This window comes from Tamandua tetradactyla, chromosome 19, assembly GCF_023851605.1.
Source record: "Tamandua tetradactyla isolate mTamTet1 chromosome 19, mTamTet1.pri, whole genome shotgun sequence".
Lineage (NCBI taxonomy): Eukaryota > Metazoa > Chordata > Mammalia > Pilosa > Myrmecophagidae > Tamandua > Tamandua tetradactyla.
In genome coordinates this window covers 71,768,465-71,785,875 of record NC_135345.1, presented here as the reverse complement: position 1 = coordinate 71,785,875, position 17,411 = coordinate 71,768,465, and the positions used below count along the sequence as shown (strand labels likewise).

The 17,411-nt window shown below is 39.6% G+C and overlaps 2 protein-coding genes across 3 annotated transcripts in view; one reads left to right on the top strand and one right to left on the bottom strand.

The window, feature by feature from the left end:
* Positions 1 to 5,383, bottom strand: part of MOB1B (MOB kinase activator 1B) — a 160,305-nt gene extending 154,922 nt beyond the window's left edge. The window contains exon 1 of the mRNA XM_077137058.1: positions 5,262 to 5,383. The gene's annotated coding sequence lies outside the window, so the exon portion shown is untranslated. The remainder of the gene's footprint in view (positions 1 to 5,261) is intronic.
* A 39-nt stretch (positions 5,384 to 5,422) lies between these two features.
* The window catches only part of GRSF1 (G-rich RNA sequence binding factor 1), a 60,085-nt gene continuing 48,096 nt past the window's right edge, over positions 5,423 to 17,411 (top strand). Inside the window, exon 1 of one of the 2 annotated variants that reach the window (XM_077137055.1) lies at positions 5,423 to 5,907. In XM_077137055.1, coding sequence (XP_076993170.1) covers positions 5,548 to 5,907 — 360 coding nt within the window. In that variant the 5' untranslated portion in view covers positions 5,423 to 5,547. Of the gene's footprint in view, positions 5,908 to 6,029; positions 6,185 to 17,411 lie in introns of those variants that run through there. The other variant, XM_077137056.1, reaches the window with a different exon arrangement.

Sequence of the window (17,411 nt, the reverse complement as noted above, 5' to 3'; positions counted from 1 at the left end):
TCCAGTAGCCATGTTTCTTGATGGTGATTGAACAATGATATAGCTTTCACAGTGAGACTCTGTGAATGTGAAAACCTTGTGTCTGATGCTCCTTTTAGCTACTATATCAAGAGAAATGTAGAACATATGGAATAAAAATAAATAATAGGGGGAACAAATGTTAAAATAAATTTAGTTTGACAGGCTGGTGGTAAATGAAAGCGAGGGATAAGGGGTATGGTATATATAATCTTTTTTTTCTCTATTATCATTTTATTTCTTTTTCTGTTGTCTTTTTATTTTTTTCTAAATCGATGCAAATGTTCTAAGAAATGATGAATATGCAAGTATGTGATGATATTAAGAATTACTGATTGTATATGTAGAATGGAATGATATCTTAATGTTTTGTTTGTTAATTTCTTTAATTAATAAAAAAGTAAAAAAAAAAAATCCCAAGTACAGGAATTGCATAATTTAAGTGATGAACCATTGCACTAGACCATCTCTAAAAAGATTTCAAGGAACTGTAACAGTATCTGTCTTCGAGAACAGAGTAAGGACAGTGGGTAGAGACAAACCATACTATACACACATACACATCCACAACATATGTATATATAGCTTTAGTTTGTTCAAGCTGCTGGAACGCAATAGACCGGAAATGGATTGGCTTTTATAAAAGGGATTTATTAAGTTATAAGTTTACAGTTGTAAGGCCAGAAAAATGTCCAAATTAAGGCACCAAAAAGAGGATACATTCTCAGAGGATCTGCAGCTGGTACCTAGGACTTCTCTGTCACATGGGAATGCACATGGCAATGTCTGCTGTTCCTCTCTTTATGCATCTGCTGGTCCTCACTTAGCTTCTCCAGGGCAAACTCTGTATTTCATCTCTTGGCTTAGCATCTCCAAATGTCTGTCCTCATTTCATTTTCTGCTCTCTGTGTGGGCTCTGACTCTTTCTCTCTCTGAGCTCTTTTGAGGACTTCAGTAAATTAATTAAGACCCATCTTGAATGGGTGGGGCCATATCTCCATGAAAATGATCTAATCAAAGGGTCCCACCCAAGCAGTGGGTCTGCTCCCATAAAATTGGTTTAGGATTAAAGAACATGGCTTTTCTGCAGTACATAAATTTCAGACCAGCACGCGCGCGCGCACACACACACACACACACACACACACACACACTTAATATACATATGTACAAATATATAAATTTTGCATAGTTTGACTTTTTTTTTTTTTAACCATATTCATGTGTTATCTACATAAAAGAGATAATTCAGGGTGGGCTACAGTAGTTCGGCAGGAAGAGTTCTTGCCTGCCATGCCAGAGACCCCAGTTCAATTCCCAGTGCCTCCCCGTGCAAAAAAAAAAAAAAAAACAATAAAATAAAAGAGATAATTCAGAATGCTAATAAAGGCTTCTTGGTTATTTTTGGTGATTTTATATCCTGTGTGTATACATCAGGGTTGCTCTGAACCTTGGACCATGGTTGTACCATAGCATTTACCTCTCAGAAAAGCTAGCTGATTGACTACTTCTCAGAAACTGGCTACTAAAAAACACTGCTACCTTATTGTTGTGAATATGGCCAGAAGATGACACAGATTATCACTCCACTTTCTAAATATCCTTAATGTGATCCTCACATAGTACCTATTCAGCATCCATAGAGAAGTCAGAGTTTTGTAAGGACCTCATAAATATGGAATAAATCAGTTCCTTATAATAATTGTGCTAACACTGTATTCAGAAACTGCCTAAGGAATGCAGTTCTCACTTCCATTATAGACCATTGTTAAAATTTTGCCTTGGAATAAAATATACTATTTGTTTTAAAGAATCCTTTTACTTTTATTGAAATTATTTCTTGACAGAACATTCATTTAAGTAACGAATTAGCTAATCTCATCTCTTTCCCAGAGATCTGTCATATGTCAATCATAAATAGGTACATTTTATTTCTTCTTAGACAGGCTTCCAAGTATAGCATATGGGAGAGGCACAAAAATTGGCCAGCATGCACAGGTTAATAATGAATACAGTAAGGTGTATGGTATGTATGAGGTCTTTTTTTTTCTTCTTTTTCTGGAGTGATGCAAATGTTCTTAAAAATTATCATGGTTGAATACACTTCCGTGTGATGATATCGTGAGCCATTGAGATTGTACACCATGTATATAATGTTATGCATGTGAAGATTTCTCAATTTAAAAAAAGGAAAAAAGAGTGGATACAGACCAACTAACAAAGCTGATCTAAGAAAACACATTACAGAGCAACAAAGAAATCTTTGAGCTTGCGGTTCTAGTGGATAGTTTTTGTTGTCTGATAAAAGAATGAGGCAGTGATGGTGTAGCCCCCATTCCTGAAGTTCTCTTGTATCTACTTAACCTAATAAACTTCTTCCTTCAATCTTAGTGGGTTACACAAATGGGAGCCATTTCTTTATGGTACTTGCACTTCAGTCCCTTTTCCTTTTGCCACCCTAGGCTTATTGACATCCATGGTTCATGATTTTTTTAGTTTCTTTCAAATGCAAAAAAGTCTGTGGAGTGGGTCCCTGTGAGACCAACTCTAGAACTGAGGGACATAGACAATAAAATAGTTCCTTAATTTATTTTTAGCAATCAGAATTATTACTTTCTTCCAGCTTCTCTCTCAGCTAGCACATGATAATGTGCCCTTTAAAGTTATCAGGGATTCTTTCGAACATTCTTTCCTACGAATGGGGGGTGTTTTTTTTCTCCTTCCTTCTTTCTCCCCCAAATCTAGAGTGCTTCTTTCCATTTAGACTTAGCACTACCTTAGAAATTCTTGTCAGAGAATTAGGCTTTTATATAGCACTGTATATCCATCAATCATGCCTATTTTCTCCTAGTTACTCAGTCTTTATCAACTGAATCTTTCTGAACATCATTTTAACTCTAATTTCACCAAACTTAATCAAAATAAAACAAACCTCGCTTTTGACCTATAATTTTACTGCCTTAGCCTTTCACCAACACCTTCACCAACAATATCAAACTTCTTTCACTTCCATTTCCATTTCCTCACCTCTGCTGTATTCTAACTGGCCTCTGCTACCACTAACCTAAACAATTGTGGATAAGTTTACTAAAGCCTTCCCACATCACTAAATCTAACGTTTTTGTTCTGTTCTCATCTCACATGATGATTAAAGTATTAACTATTGAGAACCAAGCCTTTCATTCTGTAACTACTCTTTGGCTTCTCTTAATTTTCCTTAATCTCACCTTTCTCTTCCTTAAAGGCTTATTTTCTTCCATAGGCCATTAAATATTATAGTGCCTCAAGACTAGTTTCTAGGCTGCATTCTCTTCTTACTCTAAGCTTAATCTTAGGCAATTTCATCCAAGACTGTGGCTTCATCTATACCAACCCCCAAATAGTTCTAGGTTAGACATCTGACTTAATACAAAGTAAACATAAAACAAAATGAAGGTTGGTTTGTTTCCCAAATCTTTCTATTTAATTCTAAACCTTCCCATCTACCCCTCCCAACTCTAAATAACAAAAGTGTAGAAAACACCTTTCCTTTTCTCATTCCAATGAAGCCTTAAGTCCTATGGATTCCACCTCCTAAAAAATCTTTCAGGTTTTTCTTCTCTTTGTTTCCATTACAACCACCTTAATCAAAAGCAGTCTCTCAATGTGAATTTTTTTGTCCAAAGGAAAGTTTTTATTTCCATAATAAAAAATTAAAGAACTACCCTCAGAGAGAGCAAGATATAGTTATTTGTGTTTAAAATAATAACAACTCAGGCAGGCCATGGTGGCTCAGCAGGTAAAGTTCTCGCCTGCCATGCCCAAGACCGGGGTTCTGTTCCTGGTGCCTGTCCAGGCAAAAAATAATAATAATAATAATAGCATTCAACTTTTAAAATATGGTGTTCCATAAGTCTTTAGTCTCAACTTACAAAATTATAAATCTAGATATTTATACATCAAAACATCACTTCGATACTTAGTCTGTAAGCCTATATATTTCCGAATCCACAGAGCACAGCACAGTGCCTGGAACACAAAAAACAAGTTGAATGTTGGACAAATAAGTGTGAAAAAGTTAGTTCCCTTTCTTCCTTATATGATCCCCAATTTTCTTTAAGTTAAAAATTAAAGTGTCTATTATAATGCTTAGGTGTTACCCTTGATTATAAACTATAATGCTTTCTTTCCATGTAATTTAGTTTCTTATCCATTCAGATTTACACATTATGGACTATGTTGCTATTAAAAAAAATGAGGGAAAGATAAAAAATGGGCAGGATCTCCCAACATGTCTACAATTTGTGATTTACAGTGATAATCTATTACAAAGGGTTAACCCTTACTTAAGAGTAACTGCATTTTCCTTCTTGAAAGAGAAGATTAAGAGAAAAAACAATTCATAAGAGTCCTAAATATTTCAGATGAGGAAGAGCCTTCTCTTTGGCCAGTCACAATTTTTCCTGTTCTTTGCTTTTTCGGTGAGAAAAGGGTTTTCTGAAAATATTGGGCTTTCTTTTACCTACAAGTAGGTCAGGATAAACAAGTCAAAGGTGATACACGATCGTCTTAAACACCTCAAAAACAATTCATCAAGATATTTCCTCCTCCTTTAAATCCTTATCAGTTTAAAATTAATACTGAAAATGTGATTGATATGAACCTTGAGGTTTGCTTTCAAATATTCTAGCAGAGAAAAAAAATGTTTTGTGTGGAAGAGGGGATAGGCGAAACAAGATTGAAAAATGTTTGTAATTTCTTTTAAGTTCTGGAAGTTAATTATACTCGTCACCCTTGAAATTTCCCACAAGTTTTAAAAAATATTAGCTCTCTCCATTTTTTTTATCCTTTACCCCCATTTATCTGTGACAGGTCTGGCCACAGCTGAGAGAAAACTGCAAAACCAATTTTTATTTTTGCAAACCTCTGCAGGTCCACTTGTGAACACATTCTCATTAGAGGAGGTTTTGTCTTTCTTAATAGTCATTATTACTTGTTAATATACATAATAATAAATATACTTAGTACACTTTGTTAATATCCGTTACAATAAATACTAAATATTTCATTTTAAAACAAGAACAGTTGGCTTTTTGCTTCTGTCTCGGGCTTGACGAGAGAATGTGTACCAGACCTTCCATGACATTACCCCAAGGTCTTGCCGTAACCAGGGCCTCTCACAACTCCTTCCAGAAACGGCCCCCCAGCCCTCACGTCACGCTTTTCCGGGGCGCCGAGCGCGGCCGCCCAGGTCCCGGCCCTACCCGGAGCAGGAAGCTCTCGCCCGGTCCGCTTCAGGCCTCCGTTTCCCCGAGGGAAAGCACACCGAGGCCGCGCTGGCGGGGCCGGGCACTAACCGTCGGCCGCGGGCAGCCCCGCCCCGAGGGCGGAGACCCGGAGGGCGGCGCGCTCTCCTCCGCCTCCTCGCCGCGGTCCCCGCTGCCGCTGGCGCATGTGCCCGAGTCCCCCTCCCCGGCCCTGGATTCCGCTTCCCCTCCGCTCGCGCTGCAGTCGCAGCCGTCTCCAGGCCCCGCGCCGCCTCCGGAGTCCATGGCCGGGACGCGCTGGGTGCTCGGGGCTCTGCTCCGAGGTTGCGGCTGCAACTGCAGCAGCTGCCGGCGCACCGGCGCCGCGTGCCTGCCCTTCTACTCGGCTGCCGGCTCCTTCCCCTCGAGCGTCTCGGGCCGCCGCCGCCTGCTGCTGCTGCTCGGGGCTGCTGCGGCCGCCGCCTCCCAGACCCGTGGCCTTCAAACCGGGTCTGCTCCCGCCGGGAGGCTGGCGGGGCCTCCCCCCGCGTCCGCGTCCGCGTCCGCCGCCGCCGCGGCCGCCGCTTCCTACCCAGCCCTGCGAGCCCCGCTATTGCCGCAGTCGCTGGCGGCGGCCGCGGGCCCGGCGCGGGGATACAGCCAGGTACGTGGGCGCAGGGAGCTGCGGCGCGGACCTTCCCGGCCGCGCGCGGCCACGCGTCTCCGCGTGCACTCCCTCTGCGGCACGCGCCTCGCTCTCCCACCCTCTCATCCCCGGCTCCCCGCCCGCCCCGTCCTCCTATTGGGTCCCGGAACAAGGGGAGCTCTCCAGGCCTCGGGTTTTATCGTTGTTTTGTTCTCCCCTCGAGTCTGTGCTCGGTGGGGCAGTGTCCGTGTGGCTGGGGGTGAATGTTGAGGCCTTGTTTGCCGCCGGGCCCATGGTAGGTTTTGTGCGGCTGTTGCTGCCCCAACCCAGCATCCTTCCCGCTCCCCGCCCGGTGGTCATGAAGGTGGGAGGCCGGGCCCGGTGGAGGGTTGGGCGTTTCCGTGCAGCCCGAGCGGTAGGCCCAGGCGGAGCTCGGCGCGCCTCGCGGTCCGCGGCCCACGCGGAGGTTCACGCACGCGGCTGCGTGGGATCGGCTCGTGAGGAGAGAGGCTCGTCCCCAGCGCGCCCTGCTTCCCCGGGGCCCCGAGGAAGAGCAGGCTGCCCCAGTTTAGCGAAGGTCACCTCTGTACCTCTGCCTCTCCGACTGAAGGTCCTTCCGGACCTGGAGTGAGTCTCTGTCGGCCGGAAGGACAGTTTGTAGAATGTTTGATAGGGGAGGGCAAGTGCAGGGCTGAGGCTGTGATTTGGGAGACCTAGGAGTGGAGCCAACAGTGTCTTCCTGTCTTTTTTTCTTACTTTTTTTTAAGTCAGTCAGTGTGTACATGAAGAGCTCAGACTGCAAATATCTTATGCCGTGTAGGAAGGTTTCTCTTCGTTGATTACGTGGCATCTGGGAAGTACCAGCGCAATTTTTGACTCCCTAGCCCGTGATGCCTTTGGTTATATTTATCTTAATTCAGTGTGTACTATTCCTTCAACTTAAGGAAATCGGGAGGCTAATCAGCACGGCTGCTTTCTGCCAGTAGCTGAGCTAATTGATTTTAATTACTTTCTGCTGCCCTTTTCTGTAGCGCTTGTGAAGCCTATGGAATTCTGGGAAAATGGGAAAGTTAAAAAAACCACAAACTATGTCTAAAGCCTTGTGAGATGACCTCACTCTTTAAGTCATTTTTTTCCCAGTGAAATTGGCTTTAATATAATTTGTTGAGCATCTGCAATTTGTTAGACACTGTGTGTACGCTTTCGTTTATCATTGGAGGTGTAACACTTCATGGAAATGATGATACCTGTACAGAGAAATGTATTATCTCTGATCTTGGTATAATACAGTTTAAGTTTTAAAGCCTTGAGATGTCTTCCCAATTTGAAGGTTGTAGTGCTTGTTGGCTTCTTACTAAATTCCAGATTTTGCTTAGTCTTATAAAATATAGCTCCCCATCTTTTTAATTGAGAAGCTGTGGGTTTACAGACAATCATGCATAAAATAAGGGGCTCCCATAAACACTCTGTTATTAACATTTTACATCATGTGGCGCATTGGTTACAGTGGATGATTTTCATAATTGCGTATAGTCCGTTATTTAACGCGGGTCACTGTTTCTGATGCGCAATTCCATGCATTTAAAAAAAAATTTAATTCTAGTAACCAGTACAACCTAAAGTGTCCCCTTTAACCACATTCAGGTATATAATTGAGACTTTTAATTACATTCACAGCTTTGTGCTACTGTCAACGCCATCCACTGCTAAAACTTTTCCAAAGTCCCATATAGAAACTGAACATTTTAAGCCTTAACTCCCTATTCCCTACCTCTACCCTGGCCTCTATTCTAAATTCTGACTCTAAATTTGATTATTCTAACAGGTCAGTGAGATAATACAATGTTTCTCCTTTCGTGTCTGGTTTGTTTCACTCAAGATTCATTCATGTTATCACATGTATCAAACTTCATTATTTTTATAGCTGACTAGTACTCCATTGTCAATATAGACCACATTTTGTTTATCTACTCATCAGTTGATGCACACTTGGGTTGCTTCCATCTTTTGACAGTTGTGAATAATACTGCTTTGAACATCAGTGTCCAGATATATGTTTAATTCCTATCAATTTTTATGTATACACCTAGAAGAGGGATTGCTAGGGCATATGGTAATTTTGTACTTAACTTTCTGAGGAACCTCCAAACCATCTTCCACAGCGGCCACACAGTTTTATGTTCCCAACCTGCAGTGAATAAGTGTCCCTATTTCTCCACATCTTCTCCAATGCTTGTAATTTTCCTTTTCTTTAATAGTAGCCATTCTAGTGGTGTGAAGTGGTAGCTCATTGTGGTTTTGATTTGCATTTTCTTTTGATATACTTTTTGGCCATTTTTTATTTTTTATTTTTTTTGAGAAATGTCTGTTGAAGTCTCCCCCCCCCCCCTTTTTTTTTTAACGTGGGCAGGCACCAGGACTCGAACCCAGTCTCCATCACGGCAGGTGAGAACTCTGCCACTGAGCCACTGTTGCACCACCCAGCCCAATTTTTAATTGGGTTGTTTGTCTTTTTTGTTGGAGGATTTCTTTATGTATTCTTGATGTTTAACTTTTATCAGATCTGTGGTTTCCAGATGCTTTCTCCCATTGTGCAGGTTGTCATTTAACGTTCATGATAAGTACTTTGATGCACAAAAGCTTTTAATTTTGATGAAGTCCCATTTATCTATTTTTTCTTTTTTGTTTGTGCCATCGCCATACATAAGAACCTTAAGATGCTTCCCTCTGTTTTCTTCTAGGGATTTTATAATCCTGGTTTTTATATTTAAATCTTTGATCTATTTTTGGTTGATTTTTTTTTTTATAAAGTGTGAGGTCAGAGTTGTCCCTCTTTCTTTTGTGAATGAATATCCAGTTTTCTCAGCACCATTTGTTGAAGACACTTCTCTTTCCTAATTGAGTAGGCTTTGCTCCCTTGTCAAAAATCAGTTGGCTATAAATATGAGGATTGAATTCTGAGCTCTCAGTACCATCCTCTTGGTTCTATGTCTGTCCTTGGGTAAGTACCATATTGTGTTGATTACAGTAGCTTTGAAACAATGATATTTGTTTTCTGTTAGGAGATAAGTATGGCTTGCAGTGATATGTGATATGTATAGTCACCATGTTAACGAAGGGTGGACTCTGTAATAGTTAGATTCAACTTGGCCAAGTGATGGTACTCAACTCTGTTGCTGTGGACTTATATCAGGATATGAATTTTTTCTATGGCTGATTACATGTGTGGTCAGCCAAGGGGAGTCCTTTACTCAATGAATGAGGCTTAAAAGGAGAGGTCAGAAGAGAGAGAAGGAGCTCAGGAACTCAGCACACCTCAACTTAGTGGTCAGAGCTGACATAATCGCAGACATTTGGAGATGGAGAGAGGAAACACACTGGGGAAAGCTGTTTGAACCCATAAGCCAGGAGAAAGCGCCAACAGATGTCGCCATGTGCCTCCCCGTGTGACAGAGAAACCCAAATGAAAGCTAGCTGCCTTTCCTCTGAGGAACTGTAAATTTGTAGCTAAAGAAATCTCCTTTATAAATGCAAGTCCAGTGTGTTGCATTCTGGCAGCCTTAGTAAACTAAAAACACTTTGTCTACATCAATTGATGTCATCATACACTTGCTTCCCCTTTGTTCTGTTAATGTGATGTATTACATTAATTAATTTTCTTATATTGAACTGATACTTGGGGTAAATCCCACTTTGATCATGTATATAATTCTTTTAAAATGGTGTTGGATTTGGTTTGCTAGTTTTTCTTGGGGATTTTTGTATCTATATTCATAGGATATATTAGTCTAGAATTTTCTTTTTTTATTGTATTTTATCTGGCTTTGGTATGACTGTGATGTTGGTTTCATAGAATGAACTAGGGAGTCTTCCCTCTTTTGCAAGAATTTGAGCACTATTGGTGTTAATTTTTCTTGGAATGTTTGGTAAAATTCCTCTGTGAAGCCATCTAGTCCTGGGCTATTCTTTGTTGGTAGGTTTTTGATTCAGTCTTTTTAGTAGTTATTGGCTTGTTGAGATCTTTTGTTTTTTAAGTCATAGTAGATAGTTTGTGCGTTTCTAAAAATTTTTCCATTTCATCTAGGTTGCCTAATTTGTTGGTGATAGAGTTGTTCAAAGTATCATCTTACAGTTCTTTTAATTTTGGTGGGGCTGGTAGTGTCCCTGTTTTCATTTCTGATTTTAATTATTTGTATCCTCTCCTTTTTTAAAACTTTGTCAGTTTAGCTAAAGGTTTGTCAATGTTACTGATTTTTTCAGAGTACCAGCTTTTGGTTTTGTTGATTATTTAAGCCTTTTTTTTTTTTTTTTAGTGCTCTTTCTTTCCTTTTGCTTGCTTTGGGTTTAGATTGCTCTTCTTTTTTTTAGTTCTTCCAGTTTTAGGTCCCTGATTTAAAATCTTTGTTCTTTCTCAGGGTAAGCGTTTAGAGCTAAAACACGGTCTTTGCTGTATTCTGTAAGTTTTGATGTTGTGTTTCCATTTTAATTCACCTCAAGATATTTCCTCACTTCCCTTGTGATTTCATCTTTAAACCCATTCATTGGTTAAGAGTACAGTGTTTAATTTTCATCTATTTGTGATTTTTCCTTTTCTCCCTGCTATTGATTTCTAGTTTCATTCCATTGTAGTGGGAACAGATACATTGTATAATTTCAGTATTTTTAAGTTTGAGACTTGTTTTGTGACTAAGCATACGGTCTATCCTGGAGAACGATCCATGTGCACTTGAGAACAATGTGCTCTCTGTTATTGTTGGGGTAAGTGTTCTATATATGTCTCTCTGGTCTAGTTGGTTTGCATATTACTCAAGTCTTCTGTTTCCTTGTTGATCCTCTGTCTAGTTCTGTTCATTATTGAGAGTTTAGTAAAATCTCATACTATTCATGTAGAGCCATCTTATTTCTCCCTTCATATATGTCAGTACTGGCTTCATATATTTTGGGGATCTGCTGTTTGGTGCATATGTATTTATAATTGTTATGTCTTGTTGAATTGTCCCCTTTATCAGTATACAATCTTCTTTGTCCCTCATTAACAATTTTTGACTTAAAGCCTACTTTGTCTGATATTAGTATAGCTACTGCTGTTTTCTTTTGGTTACTACTTGCATAGTTTGTAGTTTTTCTACCTTTCCACTTTCAACCTACTTATGTCATTTAAGTTAAGAGAAGTCTCTTTTAAACAGCGTAATTACGCTTTTTCATCCATTTTGCCAGTCTCTGCCTTTGGACTGGGGACTTTAATCTATTGCATTTAAAGTCACTACTAATAATACAGGACTTTTTCCTCCCATTTTGCTATTTGTCTTTATAAGTCTTAAACCTTTTTTTCATTAATACTTAATTTCATATTTATTTGATTTTTTTTTTTTAATATTTTACCATATTGAGTTCCATCTCATTTCTGCAGTATATATTTCATACATTTACCTTGTGGCTACAGTGGGTTAAAATTTAACATCCTAAATATATAGCAATCATATTTGATTTGGTACTAACTGATTTGAGTAGAGTACATATACACTGTTCCTAGGCTTCCCCATCCCATCCCCACACTTTTTTTTGCACATGTTATAAATTACATCTTTGTGTGCTGCATTTTTGAAACCATAGATTTATCAATACTTTTTTATACATTTGCATTTATCACCTGTAGGAAATAAGTATAGTTACCAAAAAATATAACCCATTACTACTGACATTTATATTTTCACAAATGGTTACCTTTACTGGAGACCATCACTCTAATGTTCTTTGCTTTCAGTGTGTAGAAAGAAGTCCCTTTAACATTCCTTGTAGGGTAGTCTAGTGATGATTAACTCCCTCAGCTTGTGTTTTTCTGGGACTGTCTTAATTTCTTCCTCATTTTGAAAGAAAAATCTCACTGCATATAAAATGATTGATTGGCTCCTGTTTTCTTACAGTACTTTAAGTATTTCCACCCACTGCCTTCTCCTCTCCATGATGTCTGTTGAGCAGTTGGCACCTAATTTAATTGGGATTCCTTTGTACATAACATGTTGCTTTTCTCTTGCAGCTTTCAGAATTCTCCTTTTGTCCTTTGCGTTCAATAGTTTGCTCAATATATGACAGTTTGTTCAATGGGTGATGGTGTATGTTTTTCTTCAGGTTTATCCTGTTCAGTGTTCTTTGGCTTCATGAATATTTAGCTTCATGAATATGTGCATATTCATGTTTTTTGCTAAGTTTGGGACATTTTCTGTCATTATTTCCTTAAATAATGTTTCTACCACTTTCGTTTTCTTCTCCTATTAAGACTGCCATAATATGTATATTGGTATGCATGATGGTTTCCTAGAGGTCTCTTAGGCTATTTTTGCTGTTTATAATTCTTTTTTCTTTCCGTTCCTCAGCCTCACTCATTTGTCTTCAAGTTCACTGATTCTTCTGCTATGTCTAATCTGTTGAAATCTCCTCGGAATTTTTCATTTCAGTTATTATAATCTTCAACTTATTTCACTTATTGTGATCTTCAACTCTTTTTTTATTGTTTCTTCTTATTAACTTTATTTTTAAATGTTTATATATATAACATATATATAAAACAGCAATAAATTTCCAAGCACATTTTAGCAAGCAGTTATAGAACAGATTGTAATGTTTGGAATGGGCTCCAGTTCCATAATTTTTTGTTTTTGCTCCAAGACATTGGAGACTGTTCTAGTTTGCTAGCTGCCAGAATGCAATATACCAGAAATGGAATGACTTTTAAAAGGGGGGATTTATTGAGTTGCTAGTTTACAGTTCTAAGGCTGAGAAAATGTCCCAGTTAAAACAAGTCTATAGAAATGTCCACTCTAAGGCATCCAGGGAAAGATACCTTGGTTCAAGAAGGCCGATGAAGTTTAGTGTTTCTCTCTCAGCTGGAAGGGCACATGGCAAACATGGTGGCATCTTCTGGCTTTCTCGTGGCTCTACAAAAAGGACTCTCTCCAAAATCTTTCCTCTTTTAAAAGGATTCTAGTAAGCAACTCCACCTTCAATGGGTGGAGAAACACCTCCATGGAAAACATCTAATTAAAAGTTACCACTCACAATTGGGTGGGTCACATTTCCATGGGAACAATCACAATGCTCCCACCCAGCAATATTGAATGAGGATTAAAGGACATGGCTTTTCTGGGGTCTAGTGTAGATTCAAACCAGAACCTTCCACCCTTTGGACCCCCAAAAGACATGCTCTTTCCAAATGCAAAACACATTCATTCCATAACAATATCAGAAAACCTTAAACCTTTTGGTAGCAATACAAATGAAGTACAAAGTTAGAAACAGTATAAAATTTCATCAAGTCAGTTATAGGCGTGGTCTTTCCTAAGGCAAAATTCTCCTCTGGTTCTGGACCTGTAAAACTCAGAACGTGTTATTTATTGCCAGCATATAAAAGAGGAACATTCAAAGGATATGTATATCAGAGCCCAGTTTCAAAAACCCACAGGGCAAAATCCATTAGATTTCGAAGTCTGAGAGTCATTTATCTTTGGGGCTTCTGAAAGTGGCAGTCCCACCCTTTCCAAGGGCCTATGCAGAGGCCTGCCTCTCTCCAAATGCAACCTTGGGGGACATTGGGGGAGACCACCTTTTTCTTGGCTCCACCCTCTCCAAGCATTGGGATTTTTTGCACCTGGCCTCTTTGCCTTCTCCAGGGCACACGCTCAACCCCTCCATGTGGTGGCAGCCAGGCTCTCCCCAAACCCCAAGGAATGTGCTTCACCCTCTTCGAGGCCTGAGGCGGCATGACTCTTCCACTGCAACCAGGTGGAAGGCCCGTCCTCTGCCTTTGGGGCAAACTCATGTTTTTCATGTGCTTGGGTGGTCTGCTCTTCTGGCCCGAGGTTTTTTTTATGTTTATTTTTTTTAATTATGATCATTCCGTTCTACATATATAATCAGTAATTCATAATATCATCACATTGTTGCATATTCATCATTGTGATAATTTCTTAGAACATTTGCATCAATTCAGAAAAAAATAAAAAGACAACAGAAAAAAATTCATACATACCAAACCCCTTACCCCTCCCTTTCATTGATCTCTAGCATTTCAATCTAAATTTATTTTAATATTTGTTCCTCTTATTATTTATTTTTATTCCATTTGTTTTACTTGTCTGTTGATAAGGTAGATAAAAGGAGCATCGGACACAAGGTTTTCACAATCACACAGTCACATTGTGAAAGCTATATCATTATACAATCATCTTCAAGAAACATGGCTGTTGGAACACAGCTCTACATTTTCAGGCAGTTCCCTCCAGCCTCTCCATTATATCTTGATTAAGAAGGTGATATCTATTTAATGCTTAAGAATAACCTCCAGGATAACCTCTTGACTCTGTTTGGAATCACTCAGCCATTGACACTTTTTTTTGTCTCATTTCACTCTTACCCCTTTTGGTTGAGAAGGTTTTCTCAATCCCTTGATGCTGAGTCTCAGCTCACTCTAGGATTTCTCTCCCATGTTGCCAGAAAAGTCCACACCCCTGGGAGTCATGTCCCACGTAGATGGGGGAGTGGCTTGAGGTTTCTTGACTCCAGACCCCAGCCTCAATGGCTTTGCCTCTGAAGTGATATTTCCTCCAATGTGTTCCTTCTCTGTCCCTCTCAGTCCTGACTGGCTGTGGTTCTGTTTATACAGATCCCACAACTCTCTCATAGGCTTTCTATGCAGTAGCCTTGGATCATGCCCATCAGACATAAGGAGTGTCCACAAATTCTTCCTGGATAATTCCATGTCTGATTCTGGCTTTCTCTGAAATGGCTGGCTGGTTTCACATTTGGCCAAGACCTCATATGGGGCACTATTCTCTGGAGTCTCCCTTCCTGGAGGCCTTGTGCTTCAAGATCAAGGCCTTGGCCTATTGATTTGGGTGTCCCTAATGTTTGACACAGTATCAGGGTTTCCCTGGTGGTAAACTTTAATAGTTTCATAATTTATCTCCTATCCCTCAAGGGACTTTGCCAGTACTTTTTGATTATCTGCTTAATATACTCTGGGATATGTATGTAGGCATTACATTAAACTATATAGGATTAAAGACTTTTGTTCCTGGCTTTCTGTATTTGGATTTTTTAAATGAGCTATCCAGAAAGGTTGAGTTAGATATGTGCTACAGAGAACCTAGGTTCTGGACATAATAAACCTTTCATCCTTTGGTCTTAAAGAGTAGGTGAAGTTCTAAAATATAAGCACTGTCTTGCTTACCCCATGTTTTCTAAATTACCTTAATCCCGACTGGATCAACTTCATTCTTATCTCTAAATATCAGGTTATATACATATATATGAAACAGCCCTTCAGAATCCAGAAATAACAATTACTACTCTGGACTAAATGTAACTGCTATAAGAGCTTATAATGTAGGCCCCGGTTATCTTAATATCATCACATAGTTGCATATTCATCATTTCTTAGTACATTTGCATCAGTTTAGAAAAAGAAATAAAAAGACAACAGAAAAAGAAATAAAATGATAATAGAGAAAAAAAGACTATACATACCATACCTCTTACCCCTCGCTTTCATTTACCACTGTTTCAAACTGAATAGGCCCCAGTTTTTTAATAAGTACTTTCTCGGTGAGATCATACAGTATTTGCTTTTTTGTTTCTAGCTTATTTTGCTTCACCAAATGTCCCACAGGTTCCTTCACAATATTACTTTTTTCCTTACAACTTTGTTTCTTTTTGTAGCAGCGCCATGTTTGGTCATATCCATCCTTGGCCAATCTGCTTCTCAGTCAGTGCATCATTTAGCCACCTCTATCTACTGGGCCTGTGTATAATGTCCAAAGTCCCCAGTCCATCAATACTCTCAATTTTAGATAGTTTCATTGTTCCCAAGAGAAAGATAGCCAATAAACACCCTCAACAAATAGAAAATTCAAACCTCCCCCTAACTCTTTTACCTCACCCTGTTATGTATCCCTGGTATTACTGTGCTGCTGTTGATGTTTTCCTGTTAAACATAGCCCAGAGCATGCAATATCATTTTTTTCCCTATAACCTGAAATTATACACTCTTTGTATAAGTTGAATACTTTGCAGTATTCAACTCCTTTTTAAAACGCCTGTCTCTTTATTGAGATCTCATATTGTTTATTCATTGCTTTACTTAAATCCTTTAGTTTTTTCTTTGGATTTTCCTTCATCTCTTTGAGCACATTGATTCCCTGAAATACTTAGTTCTCCCTCTATATTTTCCTTTATCTCTTCGAGCAAATTGAAAATTATTATTTTAAAGTCTGTCTGATATGTGCACAACCTGGTTTTCTCCATTGATGCTTTTTGGGTTTTTATCCTCTTTCTTTGGAGGGGCCATTATATTCTTTTTCTGTGTCTGTCTTGTAATTATTTGTTCCACACTGTATTGTTAATATTTTATTTTGATATTTAAAAATGCTAATTCTTGGATTTATTCACTGAGATGTCTGTTTCTTGAGTTTTAACCAGTTGGCAATATAATAGATTTTCCTGGGTGTCAGAAGCTAAGAAAACTAAGTAAACCAAAGCAAAAAACCCCTTTCACTGTTTTTGTCTTTGCAAATTGACTTTGTGATGGCTGGTGCTCCCTTCTTTGAGTTTGGACCTCCTGTCAGATAGGTCAACTCAAGGCACACTTGCTAAGTGCAAGGTTCTCCCTGTCTTTTTGGGGCCTGTGTCTTGTCCTGAACTTGTTCTTGCTGGTGGCCTGAGGAGTTCCTCTGTTTAGAGTAGTTTGAATACCTTTTCTACTTCCCAGGAAACAGACCTTCTCCCACTCCTAGGTGTTCCACTGCTGGACTTAAGGCCAGTAAACTTTTGCCCCAAGCTCTCTGCCTCAGTTTATTAACCCTGCTTTACTTTTTTCAAGCTGCTTTCATCTGGAGAGCAAATTTTGGGGGTTGGAGAGTAGGCACATCTGACGAACTTTTCCCAAGTCCTTCTTTCCCAGCTGAACAAGGCCAGGGACCCATAAAGGGAATGCTTGTCCTCTTCAAACTGCCTTGGGGACAGGATGAGAAAGGGGCCAGGAAGGGACCAGTAACTTTTTCTTGGGCTACACAAAGCTGTACTTTCTTGATTGGGCTCTTGCCCAGCAAATGTAGCCCTTAAACTATCCTCTGCAGCTCTGAGGGAGCATACCCTCTTTCAGTCTCCTCCACCACTTTGGTTCAGGGCTGGCTGGAACATTAGCTCATCTGCCAGTCCCCCAGGGATCCTAAGTAGCTAATCAAAAGCAGTGATCACTGATCAGCCGTGCCTGTTCCCCAACCCACCCCATCCCAGATCTTAGGGAAGTGGATTTTTACATCTCTTTCTCACATCAACAAGCTATGTCAGGGGCCAGAGCCCACTACTGCCTGCCATGAGAGTGGAGATGACTGCTTTTTTTTTTTTTTATTAATTAACGGAAAAAAAGACATTAACCCAACATTTAGAAATCATACCATTCTACATATGGAATCAGTAATTCTTAACATCATCACATAGATGCATGATCATCGTTTCTTAGTACATTT